Here is a 24,054-nt window from a genome sequence, read left to right as displayed (position 1 = left end):
TCAACAAATTAAATCAACTGCATTTTCAATAGATTGTACTTCCTGAGTCGGAAAGTCACAGAATTTCCTGACTGTTTTCAGAATGCAGAGAAAAAGGTAACAAGAAAGATTCCATGACCCGATACATTTATCTGATAAACAAGCTATGGCCTCTGCTCTGTCTGTCTTACTTCCTGGTGTATGTGCCAAATCAAATGCAAGTTCTCTGTTGACAATAAAGGCGACTATGACAGAGTGAGTTGGTAAAAGTTGCCTTCACCACTGATACAGGGTCGGATGTGTTTTACCCATCAAATGGTTTATATTAGGATGGGGTTAGAGTAATCTGATCTAAGATCTGTGGTGAGAGGCAACTTCTTATTGGAGCAGGGCAGGCAGAGACATCAATCAGGTGATTTCTCTGAAACAGTGTCGAGGAGAGTTACAGTCTACCTGTAGATGGCACTGTGGCATTGTTCATCCTTCACTGTAGCCTATTGGACTATTGGTTTGTCCCTTTCATGATTCTTATCAGGGACTTTCCATTCACAGACTTATTAGCTACCGGATCTTGATGTGGTTATCCCCTCCACACACATACCAGAACACACTGTGGGAGTATTAAAGAATTCCAGAACATGGTTCCATCTGGGAGAGAATTGGAGTAATTATTGGTGAACAAAAACATTTGACCTGGTTAGCGATGTAGTTACTTTACATCGATGGTAAAAGAGTTTTCATCTATTATCTACTGCCACTGTATTCCATTTAGCATATGTGTTTACACAGTGAGACAAAAACCCTGGTTGAATGGCAAGATTGTAATGTTCATGACAACAACAAAAAAATCATATTTAGCAATGTAATGCATCCCACACAGCGGTATGGAGATGAAAAAGCATGTTTACTAGAACTAGTTGATGGGTCAGTGTGTCGGACATCTCATGATGGAGGATAGATAGACACAAGATGGCTGCATCCTGACGCTCTTACATGAAAGGGCGTGCTACTTAACTCAACACTGTTGGACTCCACCCCTCTCATGTGTGGGTGCGTGTGTGTGTGTGTGCACGGTACTTTGCATTTCCATGCTGTATTTGTTTATTGCCCTGTTTTCAATGTGATGCTATAAGATCATTGAATATTAAATAGAGGTAGATCCAACATGATGCTCCTCCTTCAATGGGTTACATCCAGTACGCCAAATAAAGCTCCATAGACCTTAACCTGAGATACATGTAGCTCTATTGGGTCATCTACTCAAACCACAGAAGCCCTCTAAGAATAGGCCAATAACTAAACCACCTACAACAGCAGGTTGCTGCAAGACCTTCCTGTATTTAGTTCTACCACAATATTCTTGCAGTATCTAGACTGGCTTGTCTTAAAAGTATTTATTGTCACAGACACTGAGATTGGTATTTTTCCTTTATCCCAATATACCCAATATACCTCTGTCAAATTTCAGAGGTGGGGAACTACATCATCTACGTAAACCTGTCAAAGATCAAGCTGTCTTCCCATGTATAAGTCATAAATAATACAGGGTCATTCTAAACATGGTTAGGACATCTCACTGAGTCCATTTATGTGGCCTCTTACTGTATGTTTCTGCAATTACTCCATTGACTGTCATCCAACATTGTTGTCTGTTTCAGAATACAGTTTTCAATTGGTTAGCTTTTCTGACATTCAGGATTGAGCATTGCTTCTCAATCTCATGTGTGCATGTTTGTCTATGTCCTCATTTGCCCCTACAACAAATATTTGGCATGTTTTCATGACACATTGATACTGAAACCAGTGTTAGGAGTGTTGCTGTTTGGGATGCTGCCTGTTTACATACAATATCTCAGTGTAACAGAGAGATACGGCAGTAACAGAACAGAGATGAAGAAGAGCCTCCAACTGGCAAGTGTCTTGACTCACATTTTCAACCTCTCCCTGACCGAGTCTGTAATACCTACATGTTTCAAGGAGACCACCATAGTCCCTGTGCCCAAGAATGCGAAGGATAACCTGCCTATATGACTACCACCCCGTAGCATTCATGTCGGTAGCCATGAAGTGCTTTGAAATGCTGGTCATAGCTCACATTAACACCATCATACCGGAAACCCTAGACCTACTCCATTTTGCATACTGCCCCAACAGATCCACAGATGATGCAATCTCAATCCCACTCCACACTGCCCTTTCCCACCTGGACAAAAGGAACACCTATGTGAGATTGTTGTTCATTGACTACGGCTCAGCACTAATCTAAGGACCCTGGGACTAAACACCTCTCTCTGCAACTGGATCATGGACTTCCTGAAGGTCCGTCTCCATGTGGTAAGGGTAGGCAACAACACATATGCCACGCTGATCCTCAACACCGGGGCCTCTCAGGGGTGAGTGCTTAGTCCCCTCCTGTACTCCCTGTTCACCCACGACTGCATGGCCAAGCACGACTCCAAAACCATCAATAAGTTTGCTGACGACACAACAGTGGTAGGCCTGATCATCAACAACGATGAGACAGCCTATAGTGAGGAGGTCAGAGACCTGGCAGTGTGGTGCCAAGACAACAACCTCTCCCTCAATGTGAGCAAGACAAAGGAGGTGATCGTGGACTATGGGAAAAGGTGGTCCGAACAGGCCCCCATTAACATCGACGGGGCTGTAGTGGAGCGGGTCGAGAGTTTCAAGTTCCTTGGTGTCCACATCACCAACAAACTATCATGGTCCAAACACACAAAGACAGTTTTTTTACCTTAGTTTCTCACTACATTTCAACCCGAACGCGCTCTCTGAAGACACATTATTGAAGACAAATTATATTGAGTTGCAATAAACCATCAAAGTTAAGTGAAAATATCTAGGCCTCCCCAACCCCAGGCACAATGAGAACACGATTTTGACTGACTACACACAACTTACTTTCAAAAAAGCAATACCATAAAAGTATTTTACAAATTGAAAATGAATCTTGATATGTAATATCCCTGTCTGTTAGGTTTATGTACTCTTGTTCGTATATTTTAGTTTTTTTGTATTTGTTGTGTTCATAATAAAATAATAATTAAAAATTAAAAATTAAACATACTTTCAGTTTCGTAAGTCAACTGCTGCTTAATATCTAAGCCCCCAACCCCAGGCACAATAAGAACACTGTTTCGGTCCTAATGGTTGACTGACTACACACAACTTACTTTCAGTTTCGTAAATCAACCTTTGCTGCTTAGTTCCACCCGTATTCTAATGATGCTTGAGCTGGCTAAAATCTCATAGGCTCAAAAACGATATAGAGCTCATTTAAAAGGGTTGCGAAATATCTGTCATCTCGTTTGTGTCTTATTGGTCAGGAGAGTGAGGTTGTTAGAGAGAACCTTCATATAAACAGGCATGGGAGAGAACACATAGGCCAACTTCAGGACTGACGACGGTCAACATGAAGGGTTCTGTCTTGCTGGTGCTGGGAATAGGACTTTTTCATACAACATCTGCTGGTCAGTCAGTAGAAAGTTATGAGATTTGACAAAAATATGACTTTTTCCCGTTTATGTAGGTAATCTATTTAAGGCCTATGCTTAATTAAATGGACACTACGGGATTTTGGCAATTACGTCCTATATATGCAACCTCGGAGCCAGATGAAGTCGTGGATATAATGTTTATGTGTGTCTCCGTATGCAGTTTGAAGGATGTTGCTAACTGGCGTTAGCGCAATGACTGGAAGTCTATGGAAGTATATGGCAAAACGCTAGTTAATATTGGCTCGCAAAACTACCTCTAGCTTCATTCGTACTGGATGCAGATACATAATGGTATCCATGAGTTCATCTGCCTCTGGGGAAGTATATAAAACATCATTGCCAGAATCCCGAAGTAATTCTATGTGCCTATGTATTTACCTGTTATTGTTACTTTAAGTTATTATACTTTTAGACCCTGCAAGCTTTTTCTTCAAAATCAATGACAAAATTGAGATGTTCTGCATAATACAATTTATGCAGACTAGAGCCACACGGTGCTGAGGAGGTGGCAGCCCTGACAGTGGGCACACACACACAGGTAATCAACGTTGTTTCCACGTAATTTCAGTTAAATGATGTAAAACGTGGAATAGACGTTGAATTGAAGTCTTTTCCCAGGGGGGAGGCAGTAGCATTTACATTGAAATAAAACTGATATGACTCACAATGATGCATAGTTTTAGAAAGCATGTTGACCAAGGAATAGTCTAGGTTTATATTTTAAATTCCTAGAATAACACATTTTATTAATGGATTTATGCAATAAAATAAAATACAAATTAAAAATAAAATGTCTCTTTAGGCGTTTTGGAATATTCAAAATCATATTGTTTGTTTCACTACGGGCCTCTTTGTTGATAGTGTTGAATTTAGTTGTGCATAGCCATATGTTTTTGTAGTCCTGTACTAGAATTCACTGGAATGTACAAACCTGAAGATTTGCTGTCTTTTAGTTACAAGGTTCTCCCTGTCTTGCCTAGCTAGTAGTACCTCGATATAACAATTGCCACACCTACCTGATCAGAGATGATAGTGGGTTGGTACTCGAAAAAGTTGAAGTCGTAATAGACATGGCTTGGGAATGTGTACTGTAATTACAATCTTTTTAAAGTTACAGTATGTTTAATTTCAGTTCCAATGGTTTTGTGATGGTGAAGATGTAGGCTATTATGAAGGTACATCAATTTGGCTTGCAAGAAAAAAGGTTTGCCATGTTATTTTGCAGTAACATCCTCAAGGTGAACTCTTGGAAGTGCTTGCACAAAGGATAGTAACATCTCATCCTGTGTTCTTGGAATCTCAAGGTGGCAGTATAATATGAGAAACAAATGTATTGCCTATCAAATCACATTTTATTTGTCACACGCGCCAAATTCAACAGGTGTAGACTTTACCATCAAATACTTACGAGCCCTTTACCAACGATGCAGAATTAGATAAGATTTAAAAATAATAATAATACAAGTTAGATAAGAAAATGTTGAATAATAACACAAGAGCAATCAAATACGCAAGAATGAGGCTATATACAGGGAGTACCAGTACCATATCAATGTACAGGATCAGTACGAGGTAGTTGAGGTAGATATGTATATATAGGCAGGGTAAAGTGACTAGTCATCACGATGGATAATCATAAGAAAAAATAACTGAGTAGCAGCAACAGCATATATAATTGTTATGGGATTTTGATCAATAATGACTAAACGAGGTATACTGCACTATAACTGGCAAGAATTCTACCCTGTCTTTCTGGTAGTTTTAAATCATGTTTGTCCATTAGGAAGGGGTTTTGTGGCATGGACCTAGGAAGAAAGGAATGTATGTGGAGATAAGAGAGGACAGGGAGGGCTCCTCCAGAGTTATGGTGTCTGGGGGAGCCTGGAACGGTCAGTTGAGGGGTTATAAACTGTGGTTAGACTCATGTGAAAATCCATGTTTGTGTGTATGTATGTGCGTAGTTTAGAAATTATATAAGAAGGGCTGTAATTGTGAAAACTTTGGAGATCTCGCCAATAAATTGGGACCTGATCAATTGTGAGCTGGGAATTCTGTCTGTTTTATTTAAGACCAGAACTTTACAAACTCTGGGTATCAGACCGATAAATATAATTGGAGATAATGAAAACTGATTAAATAATTACTTGACAATAATGAGCATGAAAGACTGTGTGTCAGACATGTGCAGATAACTTTTACTTTTCAAATACTCAAGGTAGTCGAATATAGTTTATATAGAGTTTAAACTAAAATGCAACTATTTTCTTTGATATTCAAATAAAGGTCTCAGAAAACCAAATCATATTTTAAAGTATTTTGAATATAAAAACATTTATTTGTATTTTTATGGCTGCCAAATATTTGATGAAGAACCAAAACTTACAATCAGTTAGTTGAGTTAGTGTAAATGTAACAGTATAGCTTCGGTCCCTCTCCTAGTCCCTACCTGAGCTCGAACCAGGGACCATCTGCACACATTGACAACAGCCACCCTCGAAGAATCATTACCCATCGCTCCACAAAAGCCACGGCCCTTGCAGAGCAAAGGGGAACAACTACTTCAAGGTCTCAGAGCGAGTGATGTCACCAATTGAAACGCTATTACCGCGCACCCCGCTTACTAGCTAGCCATTTCACATCGGTTACATAAATATATAATCAATAGCACTTGGTTTGGAGGGCTCTCAGATATTAATCTTAATATAGACTATAGCCTAGAATTAAATACATGAGGAACATGGAATCACCTCAATATTAGAGTGGGTGGACCACTTTTGCAGCTTCAAAATTACTAACAAATATATTTTCATAATGAGTGTGACATAAGGTAATCCAGTAACACTTGACATCAAGATCTTATACATGTGTAGTAACTTTGATTAATAGCAACGTTGTTACATAAGAAATTACTTTATAATTGCATAATAATTGAGTTAGGAACAGTCGCTACAGTCGCTATTCCTCTTGTGTACAGTAGTTAAAAACGTTCAGCATATTGCTATGCTATTAAAATGCAACTACCAAAGTATTCTGTAACAACAGGCTACTAGAATGCTAACAGTAACAAAATATGGCTATTAGGCTAAGTGTTGAAGGATACTAAATATCCCAAAACTGCCTTCTTGAATCAACTACAGTCAAGTTAGATGAACAATTATGTTAGCTTGTATTCTGAGTAAATTATCAATTTAAAGATGGTATAGTGTGTGTTTGAAACAAGAACACTTGTGCTCAGATGAACAATGAGGTTCAAAGTTGTTTTAGCCAATTTGCTGTTTGCAATTGGCTTTGAATTACGCTTCATTTTTTTCAGGGATAATAAAATGTATTGCAGCTTTCAAGCTTTTCAGTGGCATGTTGAAAGAGTCATGCAGTAGTTGAGTATTACAACTTATTTATACGTATCTGTACAAAATATAATTGGTTTGACTTGATTAATTACACCTGGGGCAATGGACATTCAGGAGAATGGATATTTACAAAATGTTCAGATAGAAATGTATTGTGTAGGGGCCTCCCGGGTGGCGCAGTGGTCTAGGGCCACCAGAGACTCTGGGTTCGAGCCCAGGCTCTGTCGCAGCCGGCCGCGACCGGGAGGTCCATGGGGCGACTCACAATTGGCCTAGCGTCGTCCGGCACGCTAACCAGGTCGCCAGGTGCGCGGTGTTTCCTCCGACACATTGGTCCGGCTGGCATCCGGGTTGGTTACGCGCTGTGTTAAGAAGCAGTGCGGCTTGGTTGGGTTGTGTTTCGGAGGACGCATGGCTTTCGACCTTCGTCTCTCCCAAGCCTGTACGGGAGTTGTAGCGATGAGACAAGATAGTAACTACTAACAATTGGAGACCACAAAATTGGGGAGAAAAGGGGGTAAAATAAAATAAAAAACAGAAATGTATTGTGTAGATCAAGTAGATTGGAATAGTATAGGAGATTGTGTTTGGTCTATTCATTTTATTTCTGTCTTCCACATGCAGTTCCAGATACAGTTGAAGAGATTCCCTAAAAACACTCCACTTTGATTACTTACACAGCAGTTTAGGGGAATTAGGTTAAGGTTAGGGAAAATACTCTCCTAGGGTTAGGAGAGTATACCCTAACCCTAACCCATCTGTTACGAAAAGTAATCTGTTATGAAAAATCACTTGTATCGAGGTGGCGTATTTTTAGGGAGTCCTATTAGTACAAGGCAGCCAATCCATCTGTATTCAAATATTTGTTGCTTTCTCAGATCTGTATTCAAATAGTTTAAACAAGTATTTACTTTCTGATATCTGTATTCAAATAGTTTTGAAAAGTAGTCACTTTCTGAGATATTTATTCAAATAGTTATACCTTTTGGGGTCTGTATTCAAATTGTTCCCCCAGAATCAGTTTGACTTTCCACAAAGTATAGATAAAACTTGTAATTCCAGGTCTGGTGTGTAATATTATTATTCTAACAAAAATCAAGAAAATGTAAAATGTGTTTTTGCGTTTTTCTCCCCTTAATTAAATATAATCCACTAATAGACTTTCATAAAAGTCTACTTTGATGCCATATTGCCTTTAGCTGAGTGAGAACTGAATCAAATAGTATAAACCACTTGGTAGTTCCTATCAGGATAAATACAGTACAAGGTTCAAATGTAAAGTTGCTAAAAGTCATGTATTTGTATCCATCATTTTTACCTATCAGTTACAGTGATAGTACTCTTGGGCTTGACTTATTATCTATGAACTTACATTTACATTATTCAGCAGACGCTCTTATCCAGGCTACTAACAGTAGTGAGTGTACACATTTTCGTACTGGTCCCCTGTGGGATTCCAACCCACAACCCGGGCATCTTAATGTGCCTCCATCTATATATCAGACACTGATTCCAGATCATTCTCTTGATAAAACATTCTTGGTTCTCCATGTCTGATACACAAAATGTGTAATAAGACATTCTGTCTTAGAAACTTTCCTTATAAATTTTATCCTGCAGTTTAACAAAAACACCTATTTTGATAAAAAGTACAAGTGTTCAAAGGAATATTTAATAAACGACTAGTTTATTAAACTAAAAAAGTGATGACTTGTTGACTTGTTGTTCAGAATTCAACATGTACATTTTTGTATATATATATATATATCATTTTTTTTTCTTATTTTTTTTAGAATTTTACCCCTTTTTCTCCCCAATTTCGTGGTATCCAATTGTTGTAGTAGCTACTATCTTGTCTCATTGCTACAACTCCCGTACGGGCTCGGGAGAGACGAAGGCTGAATGTCATGCGTCCTCCGATACACAACCCAACCAGCCGTACTGCTTCTTAACACAGCGCACATCCAACCCGGAAGTTAGCCGCACCAATGTGTCGGAGGCTACACCGTGCAACTGGCAACCTTGGCTAGCGCGCACTGCGCCCGGCCCGCCACAGGAGTCGCTGGTGCGCGATGAGACAAGGAGATCCCTACCGACCAATCCCTCCCTAACCCAGACGACGCTAGGCCAATTGTGCGTCACCCCACGGACTTCCCGGTCGCGAACCCAGGGACTCTGATGGCACAGCTGGCGCTGCAGTACAGCGCCCTTAACCACTGCGCCACCCGGGAGGCCAACATGTACTTTTTCCCCCCTTAGTGACTGACACACTCCCTGAAGTATTTCTACACCGCATCGTCTGGAGTTACCAACTTCCCAGAGTTTGTGGTTGTGGGGATGGTGGATGGTGTTCAGATGGTTCACTATGACAGCAACAGCCAAAGAGCGGTGTCCAAACAGGACTGGATGAACAAGCAGACAGACACACAGTACTGGGAGCAGAACACAGGGATTTTGTTAGGCTCCCAGAGGACTTTCAAAGCCGGTGTCGATACTCTAAAGCAGTGTTTTCACCACAGTGGAGGTACGTCCTTCATCTTTACCTCATCTGATCAGTTGTGTTTGTATAAACACATAATCAGTTGTGTTTGTTAAAATCCCTTATTCTAGGAGACAAGAATTCATCAGGATTAGAGACTATATCACTAGAATCTAGAATATCAGGGATGTACAGATCTGCCCCTCCTTTCTGCTTCCTTCACACACTTACCACACAGCATCATTAGCTGACTTCAGTATTAGAAAGCATCTAACATGGACTCCTTTGTTTCTCTGCTTATGTTTACTGTATGTATGGTCCCACTCCTGGACACCAGCACAGCATTTATTTTAAAACTGTTTTAAGTGTGTGAAGGACAGATGACTATGATCAAACCACTACTGTAAATGGCATCAAACTATAATCATCTTTATGGACGTATAGTATGTCATTGTTAAGGTCAGTCTCCAACTCCCTGAAAGACAGGTTGGTGAATGTCAGATCTCTGCTTGGAATACATGTGTAAGTTAAATTTGTCAGTCAATACATCAGTCAGTCCCTCCAGTCTGCTCTGTGGAGCTTTCATGCTGTGTGTGTGCATGTGTTATCCACACTGCTGGTGCTGTGTGCTCCCCCTCTGTCCCCCACAGTAGAGCTGTAGTTTCCTCAGCCTCTCTGAGTGTCTCTCTGTAGAGAGAAGCAAAACATGATGATGATAGTCATGATGATAGTGATGATGATAGTAAGGATGTTAGCCATGATGTTAGCCATGGTGTAGCCATGATGTTAGCCATGGTGTTAGCCATGGTGTTAGCCATGGTGTTAGTCATGTAGTCATGATGTTAGCAATAGCGATGATGTTAGCGATGATGTTAGTCATGATGATAGTGATGATGATAGTCAGAATGATAGTCATGATGATAGTCATGATGATTGCAATGATAACTGGTCATGTTGATAGTGATGTTAGTCATGATGTTAGCGATGATGAGAGTGATGATGATTGTCATGATGATAGTCATGATGTTAGTCATGATGTTAGTGATAGCGATGATGTTAGCGATGATGTTAGTCATGATGTTAGTCATGATGTTAGTCATGATGATAGCGATGATGATTGCGATGATAGTGATGATGTTAGTCATGATGTGAGTGATGATGAGAGTGATGATGATGATAGCGATGATGTTAGTCATGATGTTAGTCATGATGATAGCGATGATGATAGCGATGATAAATGGTCATGATGTTAGTCACGATGTTAGTGATAGTGATGATGTTAGTCATGATGTTAGTCATGATGTTAGCAATGATGATAGCGATGATGTTAATCATGATGATAGTCATGATAATAGTCATGATGTTAGCAATGATGAGAGTAATGATGAGAGTGATGATGAGAATGATGATGATAGAAATGATAAATGGTCATGATGATAGTGATGATGATAGCGATGATGAGAGCGATGATGATAGCCATGATGATAGCCATGATGATAGTGATGATGATAAGTCATGATGATAGTCATGATGATAGTCATGATGTTAGCGATGATGATAGTCATGATGTTAGCGATGATGAGAGTGATGATGATAGCAATGATAAATGGTCATGATGATAGTGATGATGTTAGCGATGATGAGAGTGATGATGATAGCGATGATGTTAATGATGATGATAGCCATGATGATAGTCATGATGATAGTCATGATGATAGCGATGATGATAGCGATTATGATAGCGATTATGATGTTAGTCATGATGTTAGTCATGATGTTAGTCATGATGATAGTCATGATGTTAGCGATGATAAGAGTGATGATGTTAGCGATGATGGTAGCGATGATTGTAGTGATGATGTTGTGTCTTTGGTCTTCTCTGCTCTAATGGACCAAAGCTCCCAGTGACTCCCTGTGGACTCTGCTGCTGGAGCTGATCAGGTCTCTCAGGGGAACTCTCTTCTAGGGCTGACCCCATTTAGTCGATTGTTTGGTTGATAGGCTGTTGGTCGACCGAGATTTCTTTAGTCGAGCAGTTACAAATTGTTTAGTTTTTTCCATTGTGCACAAGCCAACTGTTTGATTGGCTGATGGACTGTTCATCATCCAATGGATTAGTCTATCAAAGACATGCAACTGAAATTGTATATGTTTATATTGTCTAAGAATAATAGTGCAACACTAATATTGTAATATTTTATAATATGTGCTTTCTCCCGTGTTGGATAGCGGTCACTTTGCGCGGTTCTGTAACATGCACGTCGCATGCACGTGACCAATAGGACCTGACCTTTAGCCCGTCATAAGAGTTGAGTGTTTAGGGTAGAGGTCGACCGATTATGATTTTTTGATACCTATTATTGGAGGACCAAAAAAGCCGATACCGATTAATCGGCTGATTTTTTTATTTCTTTATTTATTTGTAATGACAATTGTGACAATTACAGCAATACTGAATGAACACTTGTTTTAATTTCATATAACACATCAATAAAATCAATTTAACCTCAAATAAATAATGAAACATGTTCAATTTGGTTTAAAAAATGCAAAAACAAAGTGTTGGAGAAGAAAGTAAAAGTGCAATATGTGCCATGTAAAAAAGCTAACTTTTAAGTTCCTTGCTCAGAACATGAGAACATATGAAAGTTGGTGGTTCCTTTTAACATGAGACTTCAGTATTCCAAGGTGTAATAACATATTAAAACATGTAATGACGCATTCACTGACTGTTGTCTGCCTGGGCTTAACCATGCAATTTTGGCTTGTACTCTGTGTTATACCTTCCCCATCTCTCTGTTTCTCAATATACTAACTGCACGGGAAACCCCCACCAGGCTGGCGGAATAAGATAAACACACTGAAAACTCATAAATATACACACACTCAAAACCCTTTGGGATGGGCTCCAAAGACAAAGAACTCTGTCGAGAACCAATGGGATACTGACACCAGGCTGGAGAGGACTGTCTATCACCTACGAACAACCTACCAGGAGCCAGGACTACCAGAATCTACCTACGTCATTTCAATGTATAAATGAACTGCACAAATATGTTGTAGGTCTCTTCTTCTTCCGAAAGCTCCCTAAGAGTTGGACGAATAGGAGCCGTGCAGCACGTTTTGCCAGATATCATTACGCTTGAATAAACGGCCTTTAATATACCGTATCCGCCTTGTCCAGAGTCTCATCTTGGTCTCGTTTCTCCAATAACTAATCATTAACAAATGTAAGAGGTTGTAGTTAATATAGTATTTATAAGACTATCTCTCTCTATACCATTTGTATTTCATATACCTTTGACTGTTGGATGTTCTTATGGCACCTTAGTATTGCCAGTGTAACAGTATAGCTTCCGTCCCTCTCCTCCCCCCTACCTGGGTTCGAACCAGGAACACATCGACAACAGCCACACTCGAAGCAGCGTTACCCATCGCTCCACAAAAGCCGCGGCCCTTGCAGAGCAAGGGGAATAACTACTAATCTCAGAGCGAGTGACGTTTGAAATGCTATTAGCGCACACCCAGCTAACTAGATCGCCATTTCACATCGGTTACACCAGCCATTAGGCTGATAGGCTTGAAGTCATAAACAGCGCTGTGCTTGCGAAGAGCTGCTGGCAAAAGTGCTGTTTGAATGAATGCTTACGAGCCTGCTGCTGTTTACCATCGCTCAGTCAGACTGCTCTATCAAATCAGACTTAATTATAACATAACACACATTAATATGGTCGAATCCGGAAACTATCATTTCGAAAACAAAACGTTTATTACAGAACAGTTCGGGATTTTATCTAACGGGTGGCATCCCTTAATCTAAATATTCTTGTTACATTGTACAACCTTCAATGTTATGTCATAATTACGTAAAATTCTGGCAAATTAGTTCGCAATGAGCCAGGCTGCCCAAACTGTTATATACCATGACTCCATATACCATGACTCTGCGTGCAGTGAACGCAAGATAAATTACACAATTTCACCTGGTTAATATTGCCTGCTAACCTGGATTTATTTTAGCTAAATATGCAGGTTTAAAAATATATACTTCTGTGTATTGATTTTAAGAAAGGCATTGGTGTTTATGGTTAGGTACAGTCGTCCAACGATTGTGCTTTTTTCGTAAATGCGCTTTTGTTAAATCATCTCATGTGTAGTTATAACTAGTGATTATGATTGATTGATTGTTTTTTACGCAATAAGTTTAATGCTAGCTAGCAACTTACCTTGGCTTCTACTGCATTCGCATAACAGGCAGGCTCCTCGTGGAGATGAATGTAATCAGGTGGTTACGAGCATTGGACTAGTTAACTGTAAGGTTGCAAGATTGGATCCCCCGAGCTGACAAGGTGAAAATCTGTCGTTCTGCCCCTGAACAAGGCAGTTAACCCACCGTTCCTAGGCCGTCATTGAAAATAAGAATGTGTTCTTAACTGACTTGCCTAGTTAAATAAAGATTAAATAAAGGTGTAAAAAAAAAAAACGACGCCCAAAAATACCGATTTCTGATTGTTATGAAAACTGGAAATCGGCCCTAATTAATCGGCCATTCCAATTAATTGGTTGACCTCTATTTTAGGGAATGTTTATCATATACAGATGAAGGATTTCAGTAACAACTTTTCAGTCAGAGAAACAAGTAGAAACTAAATGGCTGTAATTAGGTTGCAGCTTCAGCACCACGGACAGCGTGATAAACACTTGCTGTGTTGTGGTGCCTGTTTGCTGCAGCAGGGAGGAGAGGAGACAACGTACGCCAGTCACAGGCACTCACTGTCATTTATTTAACACAGCGTGGCCATCTGACTCCCTCTTGAGTCATTTATTTGTCTTAATTATTTCATCAAACAGTGTGTTTAAAGCATCAAACCACTCTCGTCGACCAAGATTGTTTTTGTCAGGGACAGCCCAACTCTCTAGACACTCACACACACACACCTGTCACCTTCAGGATCTGGGGGTCACACACACATAGCTCCAGCAGGCTCACATTATTGAGAGATAATCTTCCTCATGTTAGTCTCCATCTCTCTCCTGTTGTTTCTGACTGAACAGAGGATCCTCTCTCACTTCCTCTATTTATCTCTGACACCATCACTAGAGGACAGTCTTCATTTATCAACAGTGTTTTATTCATTTACACACCTCACTGAACTACAGTTCTACACAACATCCATTTGTTAGAATAACACTAGTGTACTGAACACAATGTGTATCTTCAACACAGTAGATAGAACCAAGCCAATATCAGCTGGTGTAGAATAGATCCACACACTCTGAGTGAAGCAGAGGAGTAGAACATGATAGTGATGATGATAGTGATGATGTGTCTTTGGTCTTCTCTGCTCTAATGGATCAAAGCTCCCAATGATTCCCTGTGGGCTCTGCTGTTGGAGCGGATCAGGGCTGTGGTCGTCATGAAATTTTGTCAGCCGGTGATTGTCAAGCACGTAACACGGTAATTGACCGTTAATTAACATAAACATGCTTAGCATCTCCTGGCTTCCACACAGACTACAAGTCACTGATGCAGACCTTTGGAACGTTTACATTTTAAAATGTCTAATAAATCCATGTAATATAGCCTACACCTTCACAATAAATCCATTATTTATTTTAGTCATGTCTAAAGAAACATGATATGAAGAAAAAGTAGTCTATTTCAGAAGAACAGAATAGCATACGCTGAGTTGTCCTTATGTTAGGTCCTGATGTGGCTATGCTATATGGCTGTGGGCTCCACTAGTTCATTTAGCAGACAAGATTTGCTTAGAATTCCGTGGCATTATTTGATATTATTTTGTAGTATGAAGAATACAATTGAACATAGCTGAATAAAATAGAAAGGATATGGCTCTGACATGGCTCTCTCAGAAAGCTCAATTCTCATTACCCGTCACGTGATCGGGTCTTTCTCACAGGCTACAATTGAAGACAGACACATCGGGGACACAACTGCACGACACGCGTCCTTATCCAAAAGATATTGGAAGAACTGTCGTCATTTACATTTCTTCAACAAGATGAGTAGGCTTTCCAAACAGCAAACGCACTAGCCTATGTCAATCTACTATCCTCCATAGTACAAACGTCGACCTCTTCTATTAAGTGCAAGAAATAAATATTCCAAACATAGTCTGGGACAGTTATGCAATAGATCCAAAACTAATACAACCATTAGCATAAAAAAATGTTTAAGCAATTAGGCTGACTCAACAGATCAGAACGTTTAGCTTAAAACATTGATAAACTATTAGGCTATTTCTTCACATGATAAGCGCAGCAATGCGCACGGCAGCAGGCTAAAAGCAAAATGCAATCAATTAGTTGGAAAACGCCATTATCAAAAGTGACTGCAAATGCAATTATACATGTAATGCTTTTATTATAAAGGTGCATTTTTATGGTAAAAATGATCTTCCCCAAACTTGAAACTCATGTGCTGCTTATGTATGCCAGTTAGGCTCTACACCCGTTGTAAAGCAGATTAATGTGCTTAATTTTAACATGTTATTTGGCCACTTTAGTTGTGATACAAACCTTAGCAAAACATATAGGCCTATAGGCTAGGCTACATGAGGTGTGCGACTATGATTTGAAAAAGGCGCAAAACAAAGGCGCGCTATTTCTTGCCTTTTTCTGGGCATCTTTCACAAGTGACAGTATATCATTCAAAAGTGATAGTATATCATTCACAAGTGATGGGCTAATATTGTCACCCATCACACTATTCTCGATTTAATCTTGTCTTTACATATAGTAAATATGTGCGATATTTAGAATGGACCATTATCATGCACCTGTCTCAGAACAGGGACAACGGGAAAAAAATACATGTCATCTATGCACTTAAATAGGGAATGGAGGATGCTTTCCCCCGTTGTTACATTCGTTGACAGACCAAGGTGCAGCGTGGTAGGCAATCATCTTACTTTTATTTAAAATGAACACCAAAAAGAAAGCAAAAAAATACAGAAGGACCGTAAAGTTCTGCAGGCTATACAGCACCTAACAAAATCAAGATCCCACAAACTAAGGTGGAAAACAGGCTGCCTAAGTATGATCCCCAATCAGAGACAACGATAAACAGCTGCCTCTGATTGGAACCGTACTAGGCCAACATAGAAATAGAAACATAGATTTGCCCACCCAAATCACACCCTGACCTAACCAAATAGAGAATAAAAAAGGCTCTCTGAGGTCAGGGCGTGACACCTGTGGTTTATTTTCATGCCAGCCAGGTGAGCTATACTCCTGTTGTAAAGCAAAGCAATGTGCTTAATATTAGGAAAGCTGAGAAATAAATATAGTAGCCTAGCCTATAGAAAGCTGATGAGATCCTCTTTTTAATAGAGGCCACCACTCTGTTTAATTGCATAGCCTATAGAAATATTGTGCAACCTAAGCTCATGGGCTCTCATGAAGTGTTTGATTAGATTTCTTTCGATTACATTTGCATTGATGTCAGGGATTAGAGGGACAATAGAGTGCTGAGTACCAGGCAGTTAGCAAGTTTAGTAGGCTACTAATGACCAGCAGCAGCATCAGAGCTTGAAGAAGCCTAATTACCTTGATTAAACGGTCACGTGGAATTTGCCGGTGTGACACACTCACCTGTCACCCTCAGGATCTGGGACACACACTCACCTGTCACCCTCAGGATCTGGGACACACACACACACACACACACAGGAAACGTTTTGTTCCTCAAGGTGTCATTCATTAAGATAACTAGTATTGTCTTTGTGAGTAACATTTTTGAGTTTTAGGTAGTCCTCAGGATCTGAGCACGGAAACCCCCTTTTTCCTTCAAAATGAACAAGTAAAATCAAAACATTGAGAGGAACACAGACAGAGGCACATGGATCAGTTTCTTTATCATGTTAGGTTAGTGTGACCTGTAGTGATGTGACTCATCACATATCTGAAACACTCGCTAAGAGAAGACTTCTCCGGCAGGAAGGCAACCCCACATTACAGCCAGCTAACTATTAGAGTGTATTACAGTGTGAACTCATACATGCCTGTTTGTTCCCTCTAGGAGTTCACGTCCTCCAGCGGATGTATGGCTGTGAGCTGGATGATGACGGCAGATTTCCTCAGTCTGGACAAGAGCACTCGTACCTGGACTGCTGCCAACCAGAAAGCTGCCATCAGCTAGCTTAAGTGGGATGCAACTGGAGATAACGCTAACTATTGGAAGAATTATCTAGAAAACACATGCATTGAGTGGCTTAAAGAAGTATGTCAACTACGGCAAAGACACTTTGGAAAGGAAAGGTACAGTATAATCACTTTGAACTTCTTCCTTTTAGCTGAACACAACTTGGGTAGTGTTGACAAATATGAAAACATATCTCCCTTTCATCATAAGCTGTCCATTACATACATGGTTGTAGAACTATGATATCGAAAAATATTTATGTATACTCAGTATTTATTCAAATGTTCACTTCATCTGTCTCTTTGTCTCTCTCTCTTTATCTCTATCTTTCTCTCTCTCATTCTCTCCAGTCCCTCCCTCAGTGTCTCTGCTCCAGAAGACCCCCTCCTCTCCAGTGACCTGCCACGCTACAGGTTTCTACCCCAGTGGAGTCATGGTGTTCTGGCAGAAAGACGGACAAGGTCACCAGGAAGGTGTGGAGAATGGAGAGACTCTCCCCAACAATGATGGAACTTTCCAGAAAAGCACCCACCTAAAAGTGACGCCTGAGGAGTGGAAGAACAACAAGTATCAGTGTGTGGTTCAGGTCACTGGTATCAAGGAGGACTTCATCAAGGTTCTGACCGAGTCTGAGACCCAGCCCAACTGGAGAAAGAACAGCTGGGGTAAGAGGGAGATAGATTTAAATATACACTTTACCCAACCCTCCTATTGAATGTACCCAATAATCCTCATTTAACTTCACTCATCTGCTCAGTAAAGCTACCTTTCTGACTGCATGTTCTCATTGATCTCATGACCTTTTATTGACATTGAGCGATGCTGCTTGGAGTTCATTTTAGATGAAAATGTATCATCTAGAACTGTAGTCTGAATGCTCTGTTCTGATTACAGGTGTGAACACAATTGTCTCCGCCCCCATCATTGGAGTGGCTGTAGCTCTCCTGGTCGTTGTTGCTGTTGTTGTTGGGGTCGTCATGTGGAGGAAGAAGAAGAAGAAGAGCGAGAAAGGTGTAAGGAGAGAAAGACCTCTTTCTATTGTCATATGTAGGATACACTGTCATCTTAGACATTATCAGCTGTGATTTACTTTAGTTTAGAAGTAGTAGTCATAGTACTGGTTTACAAGTAATAGTATTGTACAGTGTAGTTAGTGATGGTAGAAGTATGTTTGATTTGATCTGATTCGTGTAAATAAAGAGTTACGTTGTCACCTAGGTTGTATGTGATGTCTGCAGTGGGAATACAGGATTCAGAATACTGTGAAACATGGTCTTCTATTGTAATATGAAAATGAAAATGTTCCACTGTGTGATAGACATCTCAATCTTACAGGTAAATTAGAATCAATGGATGTAAAAATTTGAATGTAAATTATTATTCAAATAAAACATCAATTAGCTTGATTTTCCCCTAACTGAAGCCACCAAAACAATCACATTTTAAGAGATATTGCTGTAAACTGGAAAAACATTTTTCAATTTTGTTTGAATGTGTAGTGTAGCAGCACATGTTTTGGTGGTATAAGATACCGTAATTGTGTGATGTTATAACTTTGCTCACACTAACTTGTTTAATTGTATAAACTATAATCCAGACCAGTCCGTCCACATGTTCCATTTGTAAATTTTTCTCTTTTCTCGAATGTGGCTTTATTTTTCTAGCTTTTTTTAAATTTAATGATACGTTTGATTTATGATGAGGCATAACACTTTTTCACTACACATTCTGTAGAACTAAGTTGGTGAATGAGTGAACATGTATTTTATTGGAAGTGTAAATGTGATCTATTTAACAACCAGCCAAACAAGACCAATTAGAGATGCATTCTGTAATAATGTTCTTACACCTTTCAATAAAGTCCACAGAGTTTAAATGAAAGTGTCATACTGGGCCTTTTAATAATGTTTGCAGTAAGATATGTTCTAAACAGCAAAGGACTTGAAGTGGAACAAAAAAATTGTGCATATGGTATATGGGCTTAAGAAGAAGTAATATATATTTTGATGACCTGTACGAAAAAATGATGGGGTGACAGGTAGCCTGGCGGTTAAGAGCGTTGGGCCAGTAACCAAAAGGTAAGTTGCTGGTTAGAATCCCACAGCCGACAAGGAGAAAAATCTGTCAACGTGCCCTGGAGCACGGCACAACCATAATTTCTCATGTAAATCGTTCTGGATAAAAGTGTCTGATATGTAATTGTTTTAATAAAATGCTTCTTAGAAAGGGGGTCATCTCTACACTGTTTCTTTGAGTACCGGCACCTATTTCAGTCCAAGTCAAGCAATGGCTGTAAACGACAACGGGCATAAATAAATAGGTGCCGGTACTAGTTTGGGTGCGGTACTGTTGACGTTTAGGTGTAGGAGTTCTAAAAATGATTTTGTAACAATATGATAGGCTTTTGAATAAAGGTAATTCTAGACATTTTGTTGTCCTGTAAGAAAGATGTTTGAATGAAATGCTTCTTAAAAAAAGGGTGATAGTCTCTGCACTGTCTCTTTAGTCCTGAACATGATCGTATGATAGAGACTAGAATAAAACAACATAAAACAGTATCTTTACTTATATGGAGGTCCACAGCACTGCTGGTTTTCATTCTCTTCTAATCAGGGACTGATCAATTATATGTATTGATCAACTGCCAGGGAGAACAGAGAAGCTGTAGGAGTACTTCTGCCCTCTAGGGTTGACATGTATCATCTGGTGTTCACCAAGACCTGTTGCACAGAATCCTGCCTGGCAACAGATTATATCAATGTTGGTAGACTATTTTATGGAATGTAGTTTCTGTAAGAGATGTAATTCTCTTTTGAGAAAATGAACATAATATGTATGGGAGAAATAGGCTTCTTCAGGTTTTATGGCAAATTCATTGCATTCATTTAAAACTTCCTCTGATATCACAAACATTTTGGTTGTAGAATTGAATTTGTACAGTGAACTCCTATACTGAGGTGGACATTTACAGAATTATGCCAACCAAAAGATACCGGGGCAAACACATCCGACTGGTTTGGGACAAGTATTTGTGTTTCAGGAAACAGTTTGTTGGAAGCAGATACGCTAGACAAAACGATAAGGACTCTGAATTTTACTTCTTCCAACTGTCGGTTATGTTCTTCGACTGTTTAGTAGGCTAAAACATTTGACTAAAACGCTTCAAGTCACAAAGTTGTCAAGTGTATTTCACAAGTCTCAACAGACTTTACAGAGAAATTTAAAATCAAGGTTTGTAGTATTGTATTAAACAATCCTACAAACATTTTCCAATGACTGGGACTGGTACATAACTGGTAGATTATCATACTGTACATTTGAATAGGACTGGTACATAACTGGTAGATTATCATACTGTACATTTGAATAGGAATGGTAACAGTTGCAGCAAGTTGTGACTGCATGTAAGACCTTCAGGTTAAACAATCCAGAGGATGCAGTTTGAAAACGGTCTTTATTTGGAGCAGTGCTGGGATCAGTTGATAGAGAACACAGTGTGTCTGTGTGGGTGTAGAAACTGATCTGGGATCAGAACATGCCCTTCCTATAGCGGTGGATCAGTTCTGATACGTCCTCCTTACACACCTTTATCCAGCCGTCCTCCTGCATGTGGTACACTGGACAAACACAGACACACATAAATTAATTTGAAAGGTATTGTTTACATTTTATTTTCCTATGGATTCAGCATATGACTACTTTTTTAATATGGATAAATCCCTATGAGATTAGATTATAATTGCATATTTAGATCTAACCTCTTGAATGGAATTACAACAAACAAACAATATCTCAACATACAGCAAACTCAATCCTGCACCTATCTATGCTTCACATGGTCTCCCATGAACTGATTTAGTCAATTCATGTCAAATGAATCGTTATAGAATGAGTATAGGCTCCGAACAAGGCCACTCACGGTTGACCACTCCTCCAGAGTAGGCGTCTCTGTGCGTGGCGTGGGTGATGCCACGGCGGCCCAGCTCGTACGCCTCCTCTACCGTCATGTCCTCGCGGTAGCCGCTGTCCATCACTCCGTATGCATAGCTGCTACCACAACCAGTAGAGAACATACGACCAGAGAGACGTGTGGCGTTATCATCCACGTAGTACAAACCAGGGCCCTGGACAGCAAGACACAAATAAATCAATACTCATCAACAGACATGTCAACTGGAGACACTCCAATGCTACTCAAACATCTTTGGGTAGCATCAGGATGAAAATGTCATCTATAAAATAAGGCTTTCAAATAAACACACGCACGCACAGACACACACATCCCACAGGCACACACAAACACACTCCTCCCTCCCTGTACCTTGTTGTCCCAGCCAACGATCATGCTGCCCATGGAGAGGCCCATGCCTCTGTATCCCAGCATCATGTTACACAGCAGCTTAGAGGCTGCAGACACTGAGATCCTCTGCTTGTTCCTCAGTTTGTACAGCCTGAGACACAAAGAGATGGTCAGTCACTGTATGAGACAAGGCAGTCAGAGTGCTAAAACACTGGTTTTCTTCCAGATACATTTTAACACCCCAGAGACATGAAGGCATTAATGTGGCTTGGAAGCATATCATTAACACCGATACAGGAGAGGGCTAGTCTAGATAAGCATTATGGCCAACACGTTAAGTAGATGGTAACTACAGAGTTACTGGTTGATACTGATATGGTTGTGCGGTGCTTACTTTATGTCCCATGCATTTGTTTTGAGTGTATGGAAATTACATTGATTGGTACATTTTCTCTTCAACCAACCCTCACTGGCCCTCCCCTTGTGCATAAGCCTAACAGACAGGCATCAATGATTGTGATATCAACACCATGTAACTGTATAGCGGGACTCAATCCAACAGAGACAAGCTCTAACAGACCTGCACTCCTTAGCCAGCAGTCTCTCCCAGTACTGGCAGTCTGCAGCACTACCAGACATGGTCCCCAGCAGGTAAGGGTTGATCTCTATCACCTTGTTAGCCTCCTTCGACGCTGTAGGGAAAGACAAATGCACGGGAAAGGGGTTAGAGAATGATTGCTTTATGTTTGGTTATAGATCCCCGAGATCCATTCTGCATCTGACGTGTCGGACGTGTCTACGACTGCTGCTGGAACAAAAATCGAATGGACTCAAGGCTGATCACATCAACTTTCCAAGGTAAATCACATCAACATGGAGGATCTTACAATTACCACTTGTAGATGTTTTATTACTCACAATACAGTAGGCAGTTATAGTAGTAACAGTAGAATGCTATTACTAGTTTCTTACTGTGTATAGGCACTGTATTCTCGGATGAACACAAGTGTATGAGAGAAACGAGAGACTAAAAACGAATCCCTATGGAATGTGATGTTTACCAATGTAGCTGCCAGCTGAGGCCCTGGAGTCCACAGCCACAATGACGCCATGGCGAAATTTGAAAGCCAGTGTAGTTGTTCCGTGATTCAGATCAATGGACACCCCACCTTCACGGCTGCATGACTTCAGGAACCCTGAAGGCTGGAGAGAAAGAGCGCAATATAGAGGGGGACTGAGAAATAGATTGATCCAATTGTTTAAAAAATGTGAGACAGCAGCTCTGGTCAACATTTTGTCAGGTGGTATACATACGTGCGCGCGTATGTTTGTGCGTGCGTAAAAGTGTGCTTGAGGTGAAGTGTGAGTTTCCATTGAACCATGCTTTAGTAAGGTATAGTTCACTTCACATAGGACACATTAGATCATTTAGATCACCAAATCATTGTCACAGGAGAAACAGAAACGAACTGCAGATTGAAAGACGCGTAAAATACTCACATCCACTCCAACTGGGACAGCAAATTCCTGATTCGGTCGGTCAACAAGATGCCCTACTCCTGTTCCAAGAATCTGCCCACGAAGTCCCGCGTGCGATTTATAACCACTTACGTCGAAAAGTGCCATAATGATTAAATCAAATATAAGAATGTACTGTATCTTAATAAAATTTGAAAGCGAAAAAACAGCTTGACTTCGCTCCGACGCGTCAAGGAAATATATTTCCGAATCCAAACGAAACCGAAAGGGTTTTTAATATACATTTTCATTCCTAATCGAAAAAGTAACCCAACTGTTGCTTATAATATGCGTACTCATTCCGAGTATTATTTGACAATAGCCTAACCACCCCTAATCATACGGATAAACAACTGTGAATAGTTATTAAGATTTGACGTGATTTTTCACAACAATATACAGTAAACTGACTGAAAACGTATCACACATTTGGCCAATCGCAGAGCATAATTTGTGGGTCGTCATCAGTAAATATGAAGACTTACCTGGTAGAGGTTTACCGTGCTGAAGGAATCACTCACAAAGAGTCACAGGGAGAGAACTACAATGAACAACAATATAAATACAACATGTAAAGTGCTCGTCCCATGTTTCATGAGCTGAAATAAAAGATACCAGAAATGTTCCACACGCACAAAAAAAGCGTATTATTTCTCTCAAATGTTATGCACAAATTTGCTTACATCCCTGTTAGTGAGCATTTTATATTTTGTCAAGATAATCCATCCATCTGACAAGTGTGTGAT

The 24,054-nt window shown here is 40.0% G+C and overlaps 1 protein-coding gene and 1 pseudogene across 1 annotated transcript; one reads left to right on the top strand and one right to left on the bottom strand.

The window, feature by feature from the left end:
• Positions 1–3,412: 3,412 nt before the first annotated feature.
• Positions 3,413–18,773, top strand: LOC139391644 (DLA class I histocompatibility antigen, A9/A9 alpha chain-like; annotated as a pseudogene).
• A 1,562-nt stretch (positions 18,774–20,335) lies between these two features.
• Positions 20,336–23,739, bottom strand: LOC139391642 (proteasome 20S subunit beta 8A). The gene is made up of 6 exons (XM_071139032.1): positions 23,291–23,739; positions 22,852–22,993; positions 22,371–22,482; positions 21,812–21,941; positions 21,410–21,614; positions 20,336–21,107 (listed from the first exon to the last, which is right to left on the bottom strand). The coding sequence occupies exons 1-6, from the start codon at positions 23,414–23,416 to the stop codon at positions 21,019–21,021; spliced, it is 804 nt and encodes a 267-aa protein (XP_070995133.1). The 5' UTR covers positions 23,417–23,739; the 3' UTR covers positions 20,336–21,018.
• Positions 23,740–24,054: the final 315 nt, after the last annotated feature.

This window comes from Oncorhynchus clarkii, chromosome 32, assembly GCF_045791955.1.
Source record: "Oncorhynchus clarkii lewisi isolate Uvic-CL-2024 chromosome 32, UVic_Ocla_1.0, whole genome shotgun sequence".
Taxonomy (NCBI): Eukaryota; Metazoa; Chordata; class Actinopteri; order Salmoniformes; family Salmonidae; genus Oncorhynchus; species Oncorhynchus clarkii.
The sequence above is the reverse complement of the archived record's forward strand: the minus strand, read 5'-3'. Positions and strand labels throughout refer to the sequence as shown.